This window comes from Echiichthys vipera, assembly GCF_963691815.1.
Source record: "Echiichthys vipera genome assembly, chromosome: 14".
Classification (NCBI taxonomy): Eukaryota; Metazoa; Chordata; class Actinopteri; order Perciformes; family Trachinidae; genus Echiichthys; species Echiichthys vipera.
The window spans coordinates 24,700,334-24,716,742 of NC_139839.1; the positions used below are offsets into that span (position 1 = coordinate 24,700,334).

At 41.0% G+C, this 16,409-nt stretch overlaps 1 protein-coding gene across 1 annotated transcript; it reads right to left on the minus strand.

The window, feature by feature from the left end:
* Window positions 1-793: 793 nt before the first annotated feature.
* wscd1b (WSC domain containing 1b) lies at window positions 794-16,195 on the minus strand (the record flags this gene model as incomplete). Its single annotated transcript, XM_083927115.1, has 8 exons — window positions 794-1,146; window positions 2,550-2,750; window positions 2,855-3,019; window positions 3,699-3,888; window positions 4,501-4,622; window positions 7,087-7,271; window positions 8,333-8,447; window positions 15,805-16,195. 8 exons carry the CDS (start codon window positions 16,193-16,195, stop codon window positions 794-796), a joined length of 1,722 nt encoding a protein of 573 aa, XP_083783241.1.
* Between the last annotated feature and the right edge of the window lie 214 nt (window positions 16,196-16,409).

The window sequence follows — 16,409 nt, forward strand, 5'->3', positions numbered from 1 at the left end:
TGTAGCGCCTCACCTTGGTCAATTAAAGTGAAAACCTTTTAAAGTAATGCAAGAGTAAACAACTTCAATCAATTAAAACTGAACGCATTTATTGAAATAAAACACTAAGAACCAACTGGGTTTCGGTTTACACTTTAAAGCAGTTTCATTGTCATCAACATATTTTGTACAATTAAACGTGTTGCTTGGAGAGTTCTTACCACCACATTTAGCAACTTTGAGGCGTTATCCAAAATGATCGCAAACCTGTAGCAACCAGCGGATTACCATGGGAATTCAGTGTAATCTGGGTAATGCTAATGCTGTGGCTGTCATCTGTTAGTATGAGTTGAATTCATATTAACGGGTGTATGCTAAAAACACAATATAAAGTGAAATTATAAAGAGCAACAGAAAACCCTCTTCAACCAAAATGAGTCCATCCTGGATTTACCCACTTATATTTGTGCAGTCGGGCAGTTTCCGAGATAATCTCAACTCTGCAGGCCAACAAATCATGTCAAATCCTCTCTGAGTATTCGTCATATTTGCGGCTCTCAGAGAGGCAGCCCTAGCCCTGAGGCTTTCATCATGTTCAACATTGGATTTCACGATGAATTTTCATGTTTTCTCCAGTGACCTCAAGTGTGTTTTCATGACCTTACAGCCATTCACAGTGCGTCTGGCTTATCAAAGAGTCAGGGGGTCCACTCACATCAGCCAGTGTCTGTTCCCTACAGTACTTTGGGAAGAACTTTTGGGAAGAAACCCTGCTGAGTTATTTAAAGTACTCAGTGCATGACCTTTTAAAGCATCATCTGGGGAGGTATTCCTCTGGAAGTCTGCTAAAGTTCCTACTCTGCAGTACCTGGTCAACAGTCTGAATGAAGGGGTCAATCATCTGTCTCATTTCAGAAGTGAATGGGTCAACGGAAGGCTGCTGGGCCCCTGAGCGTTTGAAATGCCCATCCTGGTTGCTCTGCGCACAGAGCAGCCTCTCCTCAGTCATTGTGACATTTAGAAAGGCTGTAATGAGACGGAGCTGAGGCAGAAGAGCCCTCTGCAGCTCCTCGTAATGCACCACCAGCAGGCGACGTCCAAACTTCAGCCAACTCAGAGCATGGGACGCCCACCAGGGGGCATAACTGGAGACAAATTCTGGCCATTCTGCAGGTAAGAGAGAGAGAGCACAGTTGAAGAAATGTATTCTTAAGTTCCACCGCATGGTTCGGCTCAACTTGACTCACTTTTAAAAAAAGGTATTTACAAATGTCGATAGTGCTCTGTCAGCGCGGGCGGGATTCTCATCTTCAGCTCGACACTCACGTATTCATCCACGTATTCAACTCAAAGACCGGAAGACTTCACCTCATCTAGGCCTAGTAGCTGCAGGTAAGCCAGTGTCTGTTTTTGTTCTGGCCTGTTCTGATTTTGGTGAGGATGTTCTGAATTGCAACATAATTGTATACTTGGGCCCATCCAGATTCTTTCGTGCCCCACCATTAACTGTGTGATCTACATGATTTAAATATGTAACCACTCTCACAAGACATATTATAAAACATCTTTAAAAATCCACATTTAACAGACATGGTGGATAACAATTGTCCACCTGCAATTGGCCTTTGCTTGATTTTGGCAACCGAGAAATCACAGCAGAATTCATACTGTGCGGCATTGACTGATTGATAATAATCTCATTAGTACAGTCAGGAAGGGGATCAGTACATCTTGAAAAATTTCTATAATACTGTAACCATCGTCCTGTGGTGCTTCATCAGAAACCCACGTATTGATTGCCGCCTCCTTCTGTGTCTAGATCAGATAACACAAATTCAATTCCCTTCACTTCCATTATGTATTGGTTGGGGCAGAAATCTCAATATCTAGACAAATAAAACTGTCTGGTGAGATACTTCTAAAGGTACAGTAAGTGAGACAACAGAGCCTTTAAACGTGCTGTATTTTTTGTTCACAGGACACAACAGAGATGTCTCACTTTCTGTGTAGGAATAACTAGCTCAAGTGGGAAGATTAAATTGTCAATGCTGGTCTTCTTTATCGATTCCCTTATTGATTCCTGATCAATTTTCTGTGTGGAAAAAAAGTTGGAAAACCTGAAACTGGTTTATTATACTGAGTCTTAACACAGCGCTTCATGGTGCTGTGATGTTTAACAGGATATCTGCCCTCAGCAGTGGCACTTTTGTGTTTGAGTGTCAAATACATGGAATTCCTGGAATTTAAGCTCAGATTGCATAGAAAATGTTTACTAGGGGATTCCACCCTTACTTAAAATGATCATTTTATGTTGGTGTAACCTACAACCTGTTCTCATTACGTATTACATCTTAATATCAATGTAAACCTGTAACCATAGTATTATATGTTATATAATATTGTAACTGCTGCACTATTTTATGTCTTTATGTCTTCAATTGTAATTATATTTTATTCATACGGTTTTCCTTTTTTTATGAACACTGTTGGAGAGAACCTGAGAAGTAAGACTCTAATCGCCAACTTCATTGTAATCGTCGTGCATAAGACCAAGAAGCAGACTGTATTACCATTGCTTTTCCACTGTGCATCTGTGGCGTGTCCTAAATGTCCGGCACACTTGCGGTTGAATTCAGCCACGAGGGACCGATAAGGGTTTCGAATCAGCAGGATGGCAGAATCGAACATCTCAATCTCCTTCTGACCGCTCTCGTGGGTCTTTACACAGATGCTGCGGCCACTCTTCCAGTAGTCCTTCTCTCCTTTGAAACCTGGTACCAATGAAGAAATTAATGGATATTGGTCAGCTGCAAGGCAAATATTTCACAGAGCACTCAATCAAATGCTCGTTTGAACAGCGAGGTGCCCTCCTCACCTCTGTTGTACAGCGTGCCGTCGAAATAGAAGCTGCCAGTGTAGTAGCCAGTCACGAGCTCGATCAGGTGTCGTACCCAGGTGTTGCCTGCACCAGGAAAACTAGAAAGAGCCACCAGGGAGCTGGATCTCTGAGGCAGAAACATCCTCTCTTTGCACCTGGAGTCTGGAAGGAGATTTTGTTGTCAGTGTTAGTTACAAAACCAAGCAGAGCTGTACCTGATCAGAATATATCACAAAGTGTGGATGGATACAGAAAGCCTAACATTATTAGAACAAAATTCAACTCGTCAAATACGGACGCTTCAGTTTCACTATCAGGATTTGATCCTTTCAGGCCAATAACATTTGGAAAGTTTAGAAGAGCAGCACGATTAAATCATTTAATCTCCACTCAACTAAGCGGAGCACTAAACTGGAAGTAACCAGCAGATGCCTCGGTGCGCCTGTTCTATGGGCCCAACAGTGCAGAAGTAGCTTTGATCATCATAGGTCATTTTAGACACAGCAGCTGAACCTTTTTGGCTTAAATGTGTGTCATATATATATATATATATATATATATATATATATATATATATATATTGATGTTTCACACGGGACATGAGCAATGGTTTTCTGGGTGACAGCTGGGTTTTTTTGACCCATTCATCCAACCCGAACTCATCTTATTCTATGTTCCTCTTTCCTACATCATCCGACTCAAACAGTCGTTTTGAGTGTCTAATATTGCCGCAGATAGGTTTACACTGGGGTTAGTTGAAAGTCTGATTTTACAGCAGTTTCAAGAAAGATAGTACATGCAGATGATTGACTGGGTTTTATCTGTACAACAAATATCTCACCAAGCACAGGTGTGTGATACACGTGGTAGTGGTCATGCTCAGTGGGTGCTGCGAGTGTGGAGTTGCTGGTGTCATTCAGCCCAGTGGTCCCCGCACATTGCTGGTTGTCAGACTGCTGGTTGAGACTGAATAGAGAGGACGTCCACGTACAGAAACAGTGGGGCTTCCTGAACACAGCCAGCAGGAGTTCCTGCAAACCAAAAGCACAAATGTTCTCCATGTCTTTCTATGACTCATCATAATTATTTTTCTCTCCAAAGACCCATGTGTCTGCTCGGTTCAGCAGGAAGTCGGCATCACTCCATGCTTCATTTTTGTTCATTATTTTTTCTCACTTTTCCAGTAACAGAGGGTCAAAAGGCTCAATGTCAAAGCACAAGGACAGACACTGCAGTCAAAATAAATAAAATGTTATGCATAAACACACACATACAAACACACACACAAATGCACACATGCACACACACCACAGTGTGAGAATTAATCACAATGCAGTCACCGCCTGATGATGTGCAATATTTCTACCAGCCATTTCTGTTTTCAGAGGAGATGCAGCTGCATCCAGTAAGATCTCAGTGCAGGATCCAGACTATCTGCTTCTCATTACAAACACATTACGCCTTCAATATTCAGTAAAATCCAAGGAGCTCTGTGCTCCCACATGTGCTCTCCTGGGAGGGGAGACAGCTCTCTGAGCTATGGAGTCTGCTCTCCTGGATGTGGAGAACTGCCAGTACTTTACAGAAAGCTATGTGCAATAAATTGATCATCAGGTCTGTAATTTCAGAGGGTTAATTCAAACCTTATCTGTGCAGGTCTCGATGCAGGACTGTGTAGTTAGATTGGGCTGAAAGGAATAGATGGGGAAGGTGCTGATGGTGCTCTTTGGCAACTTGAAGCAACCACGGTAGTGAACATTTCTGACTGGAAAAGAAAAATACAAATGAGAAAAAAATTGCACACTAGTGGGCAGAATAACAAATGGATTTGGTAGGTTTCACCTGCATAAACCAGCAATAGCTAGTAATTTCATTTATTCACTGATGCAATAAAGGGTTTGTTGAGAAATACATTTTAAATATAGTTCTCCAACACCAGGGTTAAATTATCCATCCCAAAGTATTTCTGCCTTAATTACATTCATATACTCCCTTAATAATTCTAGTGTATAATACATTCACAATTCAGCTGCAAATCTCCAGAGACACTGAACCCTCCAGTCATGAATATTAATACTGTATAGTGTAAACTCCTTCTATAATACATTTGACCTTACCAACATCAAAAATGTGGTGCATAATATATCTTTAAAAAAAACAGAGATAATAGTCATGTATAATGACTACTGTGGAATTTCCCAGATAGCTGTTAGGTGTTGTGGATCCTAAAGGCCAGTAAACAGTGGAGTTACAGAGGTATACTGATATGTTCCTTAAAGCTGTTCTTCTAAATGAGATTTACTGTAGCTTAAATCAATCTGTGACATAAACTCCACAACTGCTGTCTCATACAACATTCTTCTACAAATGTTATCAATCAAGAGTTAAGTTACACCAAGTGTTATTTTATGCAAAAATGCACCTGTTTAATCAGCCTAAATCATGAAGTGGGACTACAACAAAGCAAACCAAATTATTCAAATGAACAGCTTGACTCATAAAATCTTCTGAAGTGAAATCCAACACAGCTCAAGACATCAAAGATGATAAAGACATCAATAATTGAGCTGACGAATGTCTTTGTGTCTGGGATTGTCTCTAAGCTGATTGATTCATATAGATGACAAAATCTTTCCAAAAAAGCAAAAATGGATTTACATTTTTTTTTTAAAAAGGTAATTCCCTAAAACCGCTGGGCTCTGCATTTCTGAGCAAACTCAATTAGACTCAAATAAGGATACAAGTCCCCCTGGGGTGTCTTGAGGACAGAGCAAGGGTATTGAAATGCACAGCATAGGCATGGGCATACAGTATATCTATATAAATCACTAAGACTTGTGATGATAGCTCAAGGTTGCTGTAGTAATGCAACACGCTTTCCAGGACAGGAGTTCTCCAGGAGCATCAGACAGGTATAATGATGAAAGATGTTTCTTCAAGTGAGCCTTCATGACAGTCTGAGACGACCAAAAGAAGCCATATAAGATTGTACGGTATATCTTCTTCCGCCAATCGGCCTAAAATTGTTTTTGCCTTGTTCTGAGAGATTTGAAGAGGCCTATATTATTTCAGTCATTACTAATGGCAGTTTACATATTACGTGTATATAACAAGCTAAAAATATGAACGTGTTGTGTGAGTGTTTTGCGTCCTATTTTTTAATGTATTTATTTATTCTATTTAGACTAAAATGAAGATAAATATAATGAAAACAATCCCTAAAAGTATGGCAGACCATGTCAGGTTCAACCCTTTTTGGAGACTTTGGCTTCCCTACTATATGATAATATGCCGCGGCTTAAAATATTTGGTAACCTCTTCTAGTGAGAATGGTTTTGTCTGGAATTGCATACTATGCACTGCATACTCAATATCTATACTGTTGTTCAATATACATTTATGTAAACAAAACTGTGGCATTTATCTTTTCGGACACACTGAGTTGAAATTACCATAACTTCCTGAGAGCCGTTACCATGGTAACAAGGGCCAACCGTCAGGGATATTTTTTCCCAGGATGGCAAAGGCATGACTCTCTCCACAAACCTTAACCAGCCTCATTTCAACCAATCCAACCGACAAAGGCATAGAAGACTAGAGCCTCGATTCTCTGCCTGAACCCCATTACACACAGAGCTGGGTTTAATTTGCACAAATTTCCCAGATATCTATTTAACTAACCCACAATGTCGGGTCAGGCCAGCTTATTTGGGTCTGATCATAGCTCTATTGAGGACCAGCCAATCGGAGGCAGAATAGGGAGAAAAAAACCTACTGATTATGCTTCAATTACTGGAAACATAATCAACTAGTCCAACAGTCGCAGGTGAGGAAATCACTATTTTTTAATATGTAGAAATGTAAACTGAAGCGTTGTTTGTCTGTTATGAACATTGTCGTTACTACCGCATTGCATTGTGGGATATTTTTGCCAGCGTAATGTCCAGTGTTTGCATACTGTAATATCTGACTGAAATAATATTATTATTAGTTGCATTTTGAAACGCTTTTGGATAACACAGAGGAATTACACAAATATTGTTTTGGCCAGACTTATCCCATTTTACTGACATCTACATCACTTTCTATTGACTGATTTTTATTTCTTTGTTTTCGAGAAGAGGTTTAAAAAGTTCAGTTATTCCTTCACTGGTAGATCCCACAGAGCAGCTCCTGCAGAAAATAAATAGCAAACAGTTCCGTATCTTCCCTAAGGGAAGTCGACTCACATTTTCTGTGACCTGGCAGCTGCTCTTCCACCTTGTAGATTGAGAGTCGGCCCACACCACCACAGGGAGACCCCCTCTCACCCCGACACACCAGACCACAATCCTCCTCAGCGGCCCGTGAGCTACTGATCCGGTTCCCGCAGTGGCATTCAGCTCCATACTCCAGACCTGCAAACTGGTACCCACTAACAGCACACACACACGCACACACGCACACACGCACACACGCACACGCACACACACACACAGTTGTTGCTCTAGCCAGGGGCAATGCATAACCTCAAGCTATTTGCTTCAGGCTAATCCATCTCACAGGACATTAGTTCATATTTCAAACTTATCATTTAACTCAAACTTCCCAGCATCAACTCTACAGTAGTCCGTCCCCTGTGATATTTTTCAGCCCTTCTCCTTCTGCACTCATCTGACGGTGCAATGCCTTGCCTCGCTGAACTGCGGTCACCTCTGATCTGTACTTTACATATCAAGGCTGTTGTGACTCATCCTCTCTCTTTATCCTCCCTCTTCAGGAAAGACAGAGACCTCATCAAAGTTGACCTTTTCATATATGTCCTTTGAAGCTTCCTCATAAATTGCCTTGACTTTTTACTTTTACTCATCACAGTAATTGGCCCACTCAGGTAACAACTACCACTGCTTTCCATGTGGATGGAGGATTAGGGAGGGGGGCTTAGTGGGCTTGAGATGTGAGCACCAACTCTGTCAGACTGCATCCATCAGTCCGCGGCTGGTCTGTTTTAGCTGGGCTATACTGCTTCATTGCTGCTGATATATAAAGAGGAATAATTCAGGCAGGTCACTGCTTGAGTTTGCTTTGAAAAATCCACCTGCGTCTCCATGTTTCCTTGCAGCTTCGGACGGCCATTTCATTGCCGCAAATTTAGCTCACACTGAACCAATCGGAGCGATTCACAGCACGGCCACAGGAAAGCACATATCTGACCTCTGATTTATTCACCAACTGCTGTAGTCAGCTCATTCAGCTTTCTAACACATACACACCTCCCTCCTTCCTTCTTCTGCAATAGATCAAGCCTTCTGTCCTGGCCTGCTCCTCACTCTCCCCTCTCTCACCCCCCTCATCTTTTACTGTCATCCAGCCACCTGGCTCTCCACTGGTTCCAAACACAGGAGGCATTCATGGAGGAGACTGAAATTCAAAGCATTTACTCAAACAGCAGGCCTTCTGTGGTCCCTTCACAGGAGCCCGTCACAAACGCATTACCTTTCTGAGCAGGTGTCTTGACACAGAGAACTGGTCATTTTTCGCAGGTCATAAAGCATGGTTCCTCCCAGGGCTCGATCACTGGCATTGTGCAGAAAACAACCCATGTAGGTTCCTGCATGAGAGAGAAAACCCTTCAGACTGATAGATTCCCTGGAAAGGCACTCAGCATGCACCCTCACAATAGTGTTTGTGTTACAATAACATTAGTTGGGCAATTCAAAAATGTATTGATAACAATTTTGCTCATCAGTCAACGTATTCTCATCAACAGGTTTGTTTGATATCTTATGAAATATGACATTCCTTTTGCTCTGGACGTAATTTCTACAGTAATATACGTATGTGGGTAACACATGACTTATAGTGCATTACGTTACAAACAGTAAATGAGGACATTTTGGATTGGTTAATCCTTTCAATAATTTGTCAAAAGAAAATATGTAACACTCTTGCTTCTCAGATGTGAGGAGCTGCTTTTTCTTTGTTTTATGTGATTAAATATCTGGGGTTTTGGTATGGTTAGTTGGACACAATAAAGCAATTTAAAGGTCATAAAGCATGGTGTCACCTTGGGCTCTGGTAAATAGCAAAGGGACATTTTATTGACTAAATCATTTATCAATCAAACTAATTGACAGTTTAATCAATCATGGATATAATCATCAGTTGCAGCCCTTACATGAATTGCACCAAATATGAAGTTGATTTTCAGGTTCGTTCTTTAAGCGCATTCACTGAAAAGAAAAATTAGAATGAACAATGCACACATCCACAATTAACTGTGATTTGGATATGAACCAGGCTTCCTCTGTCTTTAGTCTGGCACTGGCAACGTCCTCAAACAGTGCCAAAGCAGCCTTTGCATCATCACTTACTCACACATTATTATACACACCAGCATGTATTGTGAGCCGTAATATCCAACTAATTTATAATGTGACTAGGCCTAATTTATCATCCAATATTGATTATTCTTATTCTTACAGGGAACCTGTTTACTTGCAGCACAATAAAAATCACTACAAAGAAGGATGTAACGCATAATAGGCTATGACAGACTATTGTGATGTGCTGACAAGATTAAGGCTCCTTATGAAATGTCACCCAAATCCAGGGTTTGATGTCATCCTTGTCTTTGCCACATTGCTACATCAAACTCAGCTGACACATAAAAGTCTTCTTTAGTAATTCCAGTCTCTGTGGAGGGTAGCATATCCATTTCTTTTGTGTGTAGACTTCATTTCATCTCACCCCTTGGGTTATATTTATATGCTAGATGTTTTTACTCATTGAGGAGCTGTATGTGTGAACAGGTAGGTAAGAGTGTCTTCGTGAGTGGAGTAAAAGCACTCTTGTATGAATTTGTATTAATATATGTTTTAAGGTTTCACTTATACTGACGATTTATCTTTTTATGTTTTACTTCCCGCATAATGATAAAGTGATGCCAACTGGCCCAAGAGGATCGAGTAGATACCAGCTACAAGGACTGAAGAGATGTGGCAGCCAGGTGCACACAGACAAGATGGGCCCAAGCAATGGAGCGTGAAATCTCTGGCAGGCCGAGCATCACTATATCGAATTTGAGATTCAATCAGTCTACGATGTCCTCTGAAGCCCGTCCAGCCTGTTGTGCTGGGTGAGGCTGAGTCACCAACTGCCTCAGGAGACAAACACTGGAGAGCACCAGCAGCTGCTGCCTGAAAGCACTAAGAGACCAGGGCTGCCAAAGTCTGTGGCAGGAAGCATCTCAAGAGGCATCACCTAAGGTGAGGGCCTCCAACCCCCTCCTCCACACAGCGGGCCAGGTCATTGCTTTAATCAAAGTGAAGGAGAAGCCCCAGGCAGCTGCAGCTGAGGGTTAATGGAGGGAAGCAGCCCGAATTCCCAGACATGATAGAAATGACTGCACTTAGGCTTGACACTGTGTCGCTTTCTTAGACACTAAGACAGATGGCTATGCTGGAGCTGATTCTTGCCCGAAGGATTGGATGGAGAAGGCTAATGACAGGCTGGCCAAGTACGAGGACATGTGCCACTGCCATGGGTAGCATGTGCACCATGTGTGTCCATTAAATGGGGCTGAGAAGGGTTCACTGTCTTGCTGCTGGATCTATAATATCCTTACAGATGTGAGGAGAGTCGTTGAAATCACAGCAGAGAGTCTCAGCACATGGTAGGCTGACCAAAGCCAGGGTCACAGAGGGTATTATCTCAGCAGAAAAACAAGACGTACACAGAGACTGCAAACAACTCCTGAATCAAAAATCAGAAGAAACATGGGTTTGGTTTCAGAAGTGGGGCAGTTGCAATGAATTATAAAAAATGGTTGATTCTCTTTATATATAAAGAAAATCCTCAAGGGTCAATTTATTCAATTTAACCCACACACACAGGGATTAGAATATAAATATAGGTGATATATATGTATCAAAATGATGATGTAAAATGTGCATTTGATAATTTTCGAAATATAAATATATTCAACAAAAATTGTTTCTTTTCCTTTCCATAAAAAGGTAATACAAAAAAGAAGGGATGTCATGTAAACCTCTACACCGCTGTAACCCTTTTGGCCCCATACTTAAAACCTGGTTTAGTTTTTGAAATTTTGGAGAATATTAACTTTATCAAAACTAGATATGACATTTGATGAGGATTGACTTGGAAAATAAGAGACAAAAAAAAACAGGACAGCTTTTCAGGCCGTAGTAGTGTCTGCAGGTATTCTTTTCAGGTTGCCTACAGCACTAACAACGTGTATTCAGCCTGAGAGTCAAGACCCAGGGGGAGAAGTCTGCAGAGAACTCGCTGCCACAGTCTCTGCTGCTTGTTACGCTCATTGCTGTGACTGCACGGTAACGACTGAATGGGACTCAGATGAGTTTATCAGCATTTTAATCAGCTCCGATCTTCTCTTGTCTGGACTGTGGCGGCTGCACCGTCAGAGCACAATATTCAGAGAGAGCTCAGTCAGAAAATCAAACCGTAAACATTAACTGAAGGGGACAAAATAGGATTTTGAAAATTGAGGGCAACATGGGGAACATCCTCAGTGGAAATTACACCCTTATCTACACTTCCCTGACTGCCTAAAGATTCAGCAGGGGAATAAATACAAACTATAAAAATCAACTATCACAAAATATCTACACAGCCAGTGTGACTCTTACTGCAACCTCTGCAACATGTCTTACTTCTGATCCATCTGCACATCTCGGGTTGTGTAATACTGCTGATTTGTACTTTACATATCAAGGAATTTGCAACATCCCTGTAAGGCACAAAGTTTCCAGCAGCAGACAAAAAGTGTTATGCATCTCCCACTTTTATTATAAAATGTTTGAATAGGTAGAGCTCATAGATCTACGAATATCTGAAAATGAAAATGCATTTGCAACCTTTCCAGCTAGCTGTGTAATAATATTACTGTTATTTAATAAATAATAGTTGGTGAATAAAGATGGAATAGAACACTAAAACTTAAAGAGTGAAGAGCATCAGAACTGCAAGCCTAATCTTGCATAGTATATGATTATAGAAATTCTCAGTCCTTTGGTAGTCCAGAGAAGAGGCTTATAGATATATCGGTATACACAGATATATAGATGCTAAACTACGGTATGCAGCAGCCAATAAATAGGGAGTAATTGCAGTACTGAAATATTAAAGATATATTTATTGCAATTTCTTGTTGGCCTCAAACCTCCGGTATTGGTCTAGGCTCTAGATAAGAGCTGTTTTATGACTGAAAACCTTGGCTGAACACCTCATGATAGCTCTGATTTAACACCTTATCATTTGCACTTGATTCACCGTGAGTAAAAACACTTTTACCAGTGACTTTCCTCCTCATTCCCCTGCCTTAGTTTTACTAAGAAATTGCCTGCTCGACCATTTTGAAGGTCACATCAGATATGATATGTGACATTAGTGTAACACTGAAACTATGAGTGTAGCTAAAAATGATCTGTAGATACATTTTGATTCATTGATTACTTATACTTATATATATATATATATATATATACTTACATAATACTTAATTACAAAATCACAATTTCTCAAAGAGTGAACAGTCCAAAAAAAATAAAATATCGAAAAAATCACTTTACAATAATATTAATGCAGCAAATCCTATGAATCATATCATGTAGTGGCCCTTGCTTTTTCTCTGACACCTTTAACTGGTTACCCTTCCAGGGCATGTGGCACATAGACTGTGGTCAGGCTGTCCTCATTTACTGTTCGTACATATACCTATGAAAAGTAATGCACTCTAATTCATATGTAATCCTGTTATTTATTACTATAGAAATACATCCTGAGCAAAAAATAAAATAAGGTGACATATTATAAAGGCATTAAAATCCATGTATGGAGGCAGGTCAGGGTGCTGCATGTGTAATAACGGTGTTCGTGTTCTGGAGCAAACCACAACCTTTTTTCTAATAACAAACTTTTGTTTCCTAAACTTAACCGGCATCTTTTGTTGCCTAAAGTTAACCTTTACAGTGTTAAAAAGATTGCAACTTTTCCATAAGATACCATACAAACCTGTTAGAGAGAATACGTTCCCTGGGTACTCAATTCTCCGTCCTGGTTAATACTTTTTAAAAGGAACCTTTGCCAGATGGCTGTTACTGAAACTGATCTCATTCCTGCCTCCAACATTTTTCATCTGTATTGCCCTTCTTAGTGACTGAGCGGTTATGCAGTGTCTGTTTAATAGAAGGATTAAAAGCTCTTGTAGGATGTTTTTCAAGAATGAGCAGGAAGAACAAATGTTCCAGCGGAGGTTAATTCCATTGTATTTATCATTTCTACAAAATGGCAAAGGCACTGACAGGCACTGTTAAACAATAAACTAAACCTCCAGGCATATCTTAAAGTAATGGTGAAAGCTCCTTAACAGTGAGTGCAAGCAAGGAATTATATCATTTTTATCTTCATGATTACTAATTTATCTTCAAGAAACTACTTTGGTGCGTGCCTGCATTTTCCTTCTCTGTTTTTAGAGGATCAGTGAGCACCATCACTCATGTATCACCCTATCTAAGATCTGAAGCACCCACAAGTAAAATGTCATATAAATGGATAATGACGCTCTTTTAAATGTGCTAATATCATGATTATCTGTTCAGAAATGTCAATGAAGCCTGTTGTGAGTGCGCTTCCGAAGTCGTGTGCAGAGAGTGTATTCCCTTGGCTTCAGGCAATCTGAACTGGGGAAAAAGGAAGGTAATCACAAAATAGAAAATAAACTGTTGTTTTATATATTATTCACCAGGAAAACCGTTGTCTCAGTCAACACATCATCATCAGGATATTTCACCTATCATCCCTGCCATTGCTGTAGTTCAGATGAGAAGACTGGATAAGCCATATTCTGTATGTGTACTGTGGACGACGTGTCTCCACTTCCTCCCACTATACAAAAGTAAAGCCAATATATCCCGATTATGGGTGCCACCATGTTTTAATTTTGCAACCAGAGTGTTCAGTAGTTATCGGGCCGATTCAAAGTCCCGCCCATTCACCTGCCTAACCAATCAGTTATGACGTTTCACAAGGGTTTATAGCACCAAATGACTTATTAAAATCAAACTTGAACAAACACAAACGTGGTAAAAACGGACTAAAGCGACAGAAACCATCGTTGGAAAAAAAAATTGAGATGTACTTTGATGTTTTAGTTCGGCCCATGTCCCATCCACTAACATGGATGGGGCAGGACTTATGACCTAAACTGCAGCTTGCTACCAGGATGTGATGGAGATGTTTTGGCTTCACTTTCAGGGAGCTGTCAAGCCATCCATCTTTATATACAGTCTATGGACAGCTTTCCAATGGCTTTGCAATGTCTGCTTTTAATGACAACAGAGGTGCACAGCCTTAGTTACAGGCTATGCAGGGTCAGATGTTGTGATGAGGCCACACAACCACAAGTCTGCCACTGTAATGGAGGTCCCTGAGATTTGAAAAAGCAGACAACAAATAGCTGATGATTAAAGAACAACTGAACCGTCTCAACATAATTAATTAGACTTGGTTAATTTCTTTGCACTTTGTGGTGAAGAATAATATTAATGTCACATGTTCAGCTGGTTAAAAATAGTACTCAGCATCAATTTCATGTTGTTAACATCTCATTGACACACTAATTAATGTAAATAGAGCACGCAGTGGCCAATGGTCGCATGTTAACATGAACACTGGCTGCTTTTCTTCTTTTGCCTGCTGGCCAGTGTCCATGCAGTTACAAACCAACTTCTTGGGGCAGGGGATGATCAGGGGGGGAGAAAAAAATGTCATCCACATAGAATGAAGAAGTATATTATCTGAAAGCTGGGAACCGGAAGATTCATTTGAGATGCAGCTCAGCACTGTGTCAAGTTTTGCTAGTCATAAATCTGTAATAAACGTGTTATTGCACCCAATGTTGAAAGTGTATGCAGGCTTAAAACCTGACAGGCCATGATGATGGTTATTCTCATGCTCTATTATGTCTCATAAGTTGTTGCAGCATTTTTGAGGCTGATACCATTTGTCACACTGAGTTGGTGCTAATTGTGAGCATTTTTTACACCCAGACATTGAGGAAAGCCATAAAAAAATGTTGCTGTGTTTGATATTAAAAACCTTTGGTAATTGGAGCAAGAATTGATTTTGATTTCTGCAAGAATTGCATTTTCCTGCATTTGGATGAACAGCACTTATTTTGTTTAAACTGCTCACAAAGCCTCTTCTATTGTCAATATACCCAGGATCTATTGTCTGAATGCTCCAGGTCTCTAGTTTGTGGTTGTAAAGTTTCACGAGGCTGTGATTATTCTAGAGGCCACAACAGCTCATTTTATACAGTGAACGCAAGGTTCAAAAAACGTTAGGCACATTGAATCCACCAGAGTCTCAGCTTTACAGTCAGACACAAATTTTTGCAATTCAACACTGTTAATGGACCCCAGTATGCAGAAATATTGAAATACACCATTTTAGAATAGGCTAAAATAACATATTTGTACTGAAAAAAACATGTTTTTTGCACCATACTATCTGGCTTATAATAAAGTGGGCATGTCTCTAAAGGGGAAAGTCATGGGTACCCCCCCCCCCCCCAAAAAAAAAAAAAAAAACATTTTCATTCAGATATCTTAAGGTCAGAGGTCAAGGGATCCCGTTGACTATGACCATGCCAGTTTTTCCCTCACTAAAAGCCCAACTTTGAAACGTCACACTAACATGGTTAGTAGCAATTGATTTCTTGGATCCAACAATATCTGTACTCCAGCTTTAATAATGAGTCCTCTTGAGCCTCTGAAGGATAAGAAGTTGGCAGGCATCCATAAGGAGTATAAGAGGTTAAGACTTGCACTAGAAACAGGACAGTCAACTCAATGTGGAGACAGGTCTAACTCTTCAGACTGACTTTTACGTTATATGTATTGAACAGCTGTACAGTTATTTACCTTTATGTCTGTTGTTCCTGTGGAGAGAGACTCTCTGCTCTGGGCTCTCTGGCAGAAGACTGTGAAACCAGCGATGATGCAAGTGTTGGACCCCAAGGCTTTGGGAAGCGGGCCAGTGTCGTCCCGCCTTGGCTCCCCCTCCGGACGCAGGCTGAATGACGGCCCATCTGGAGCGCGCCCTCACGCCCAGGCCAGCAGACCTGAGGGCAGTAGGAGGTGCTGCGAGGGATAGCAGGGGCGGCAGGCTCGCGAGGTTTGGCTGGACTACTCGGATGCTGGAGCGCTGCAGGAGCAGGATGCTGCCTGCCATCAGATAGGCGATACCCAGGCAGAGCAGCAGCATCTGAGCTCGCTTCAAGAGGCAGTGCAGTCTGTAGTGGGGCGCCACCATCCTGTTTACTGTCTCTCACCTCAGTGGAAGGCCATTTCATGGATTAGGAGTGAGAAGATCTGTAACCTACTTACAACTTCATAATGTTGGAAAGACCTGCAGCGTCTGGTAATGTTGTAGACATTGTGTCTTGGTCCTTCATTGTCCAATAGCAGCAGTGGAACAATTGATTTGTCACAACAGAGAGGGGTTTAATGTCCAAGGCTGTGGTCAC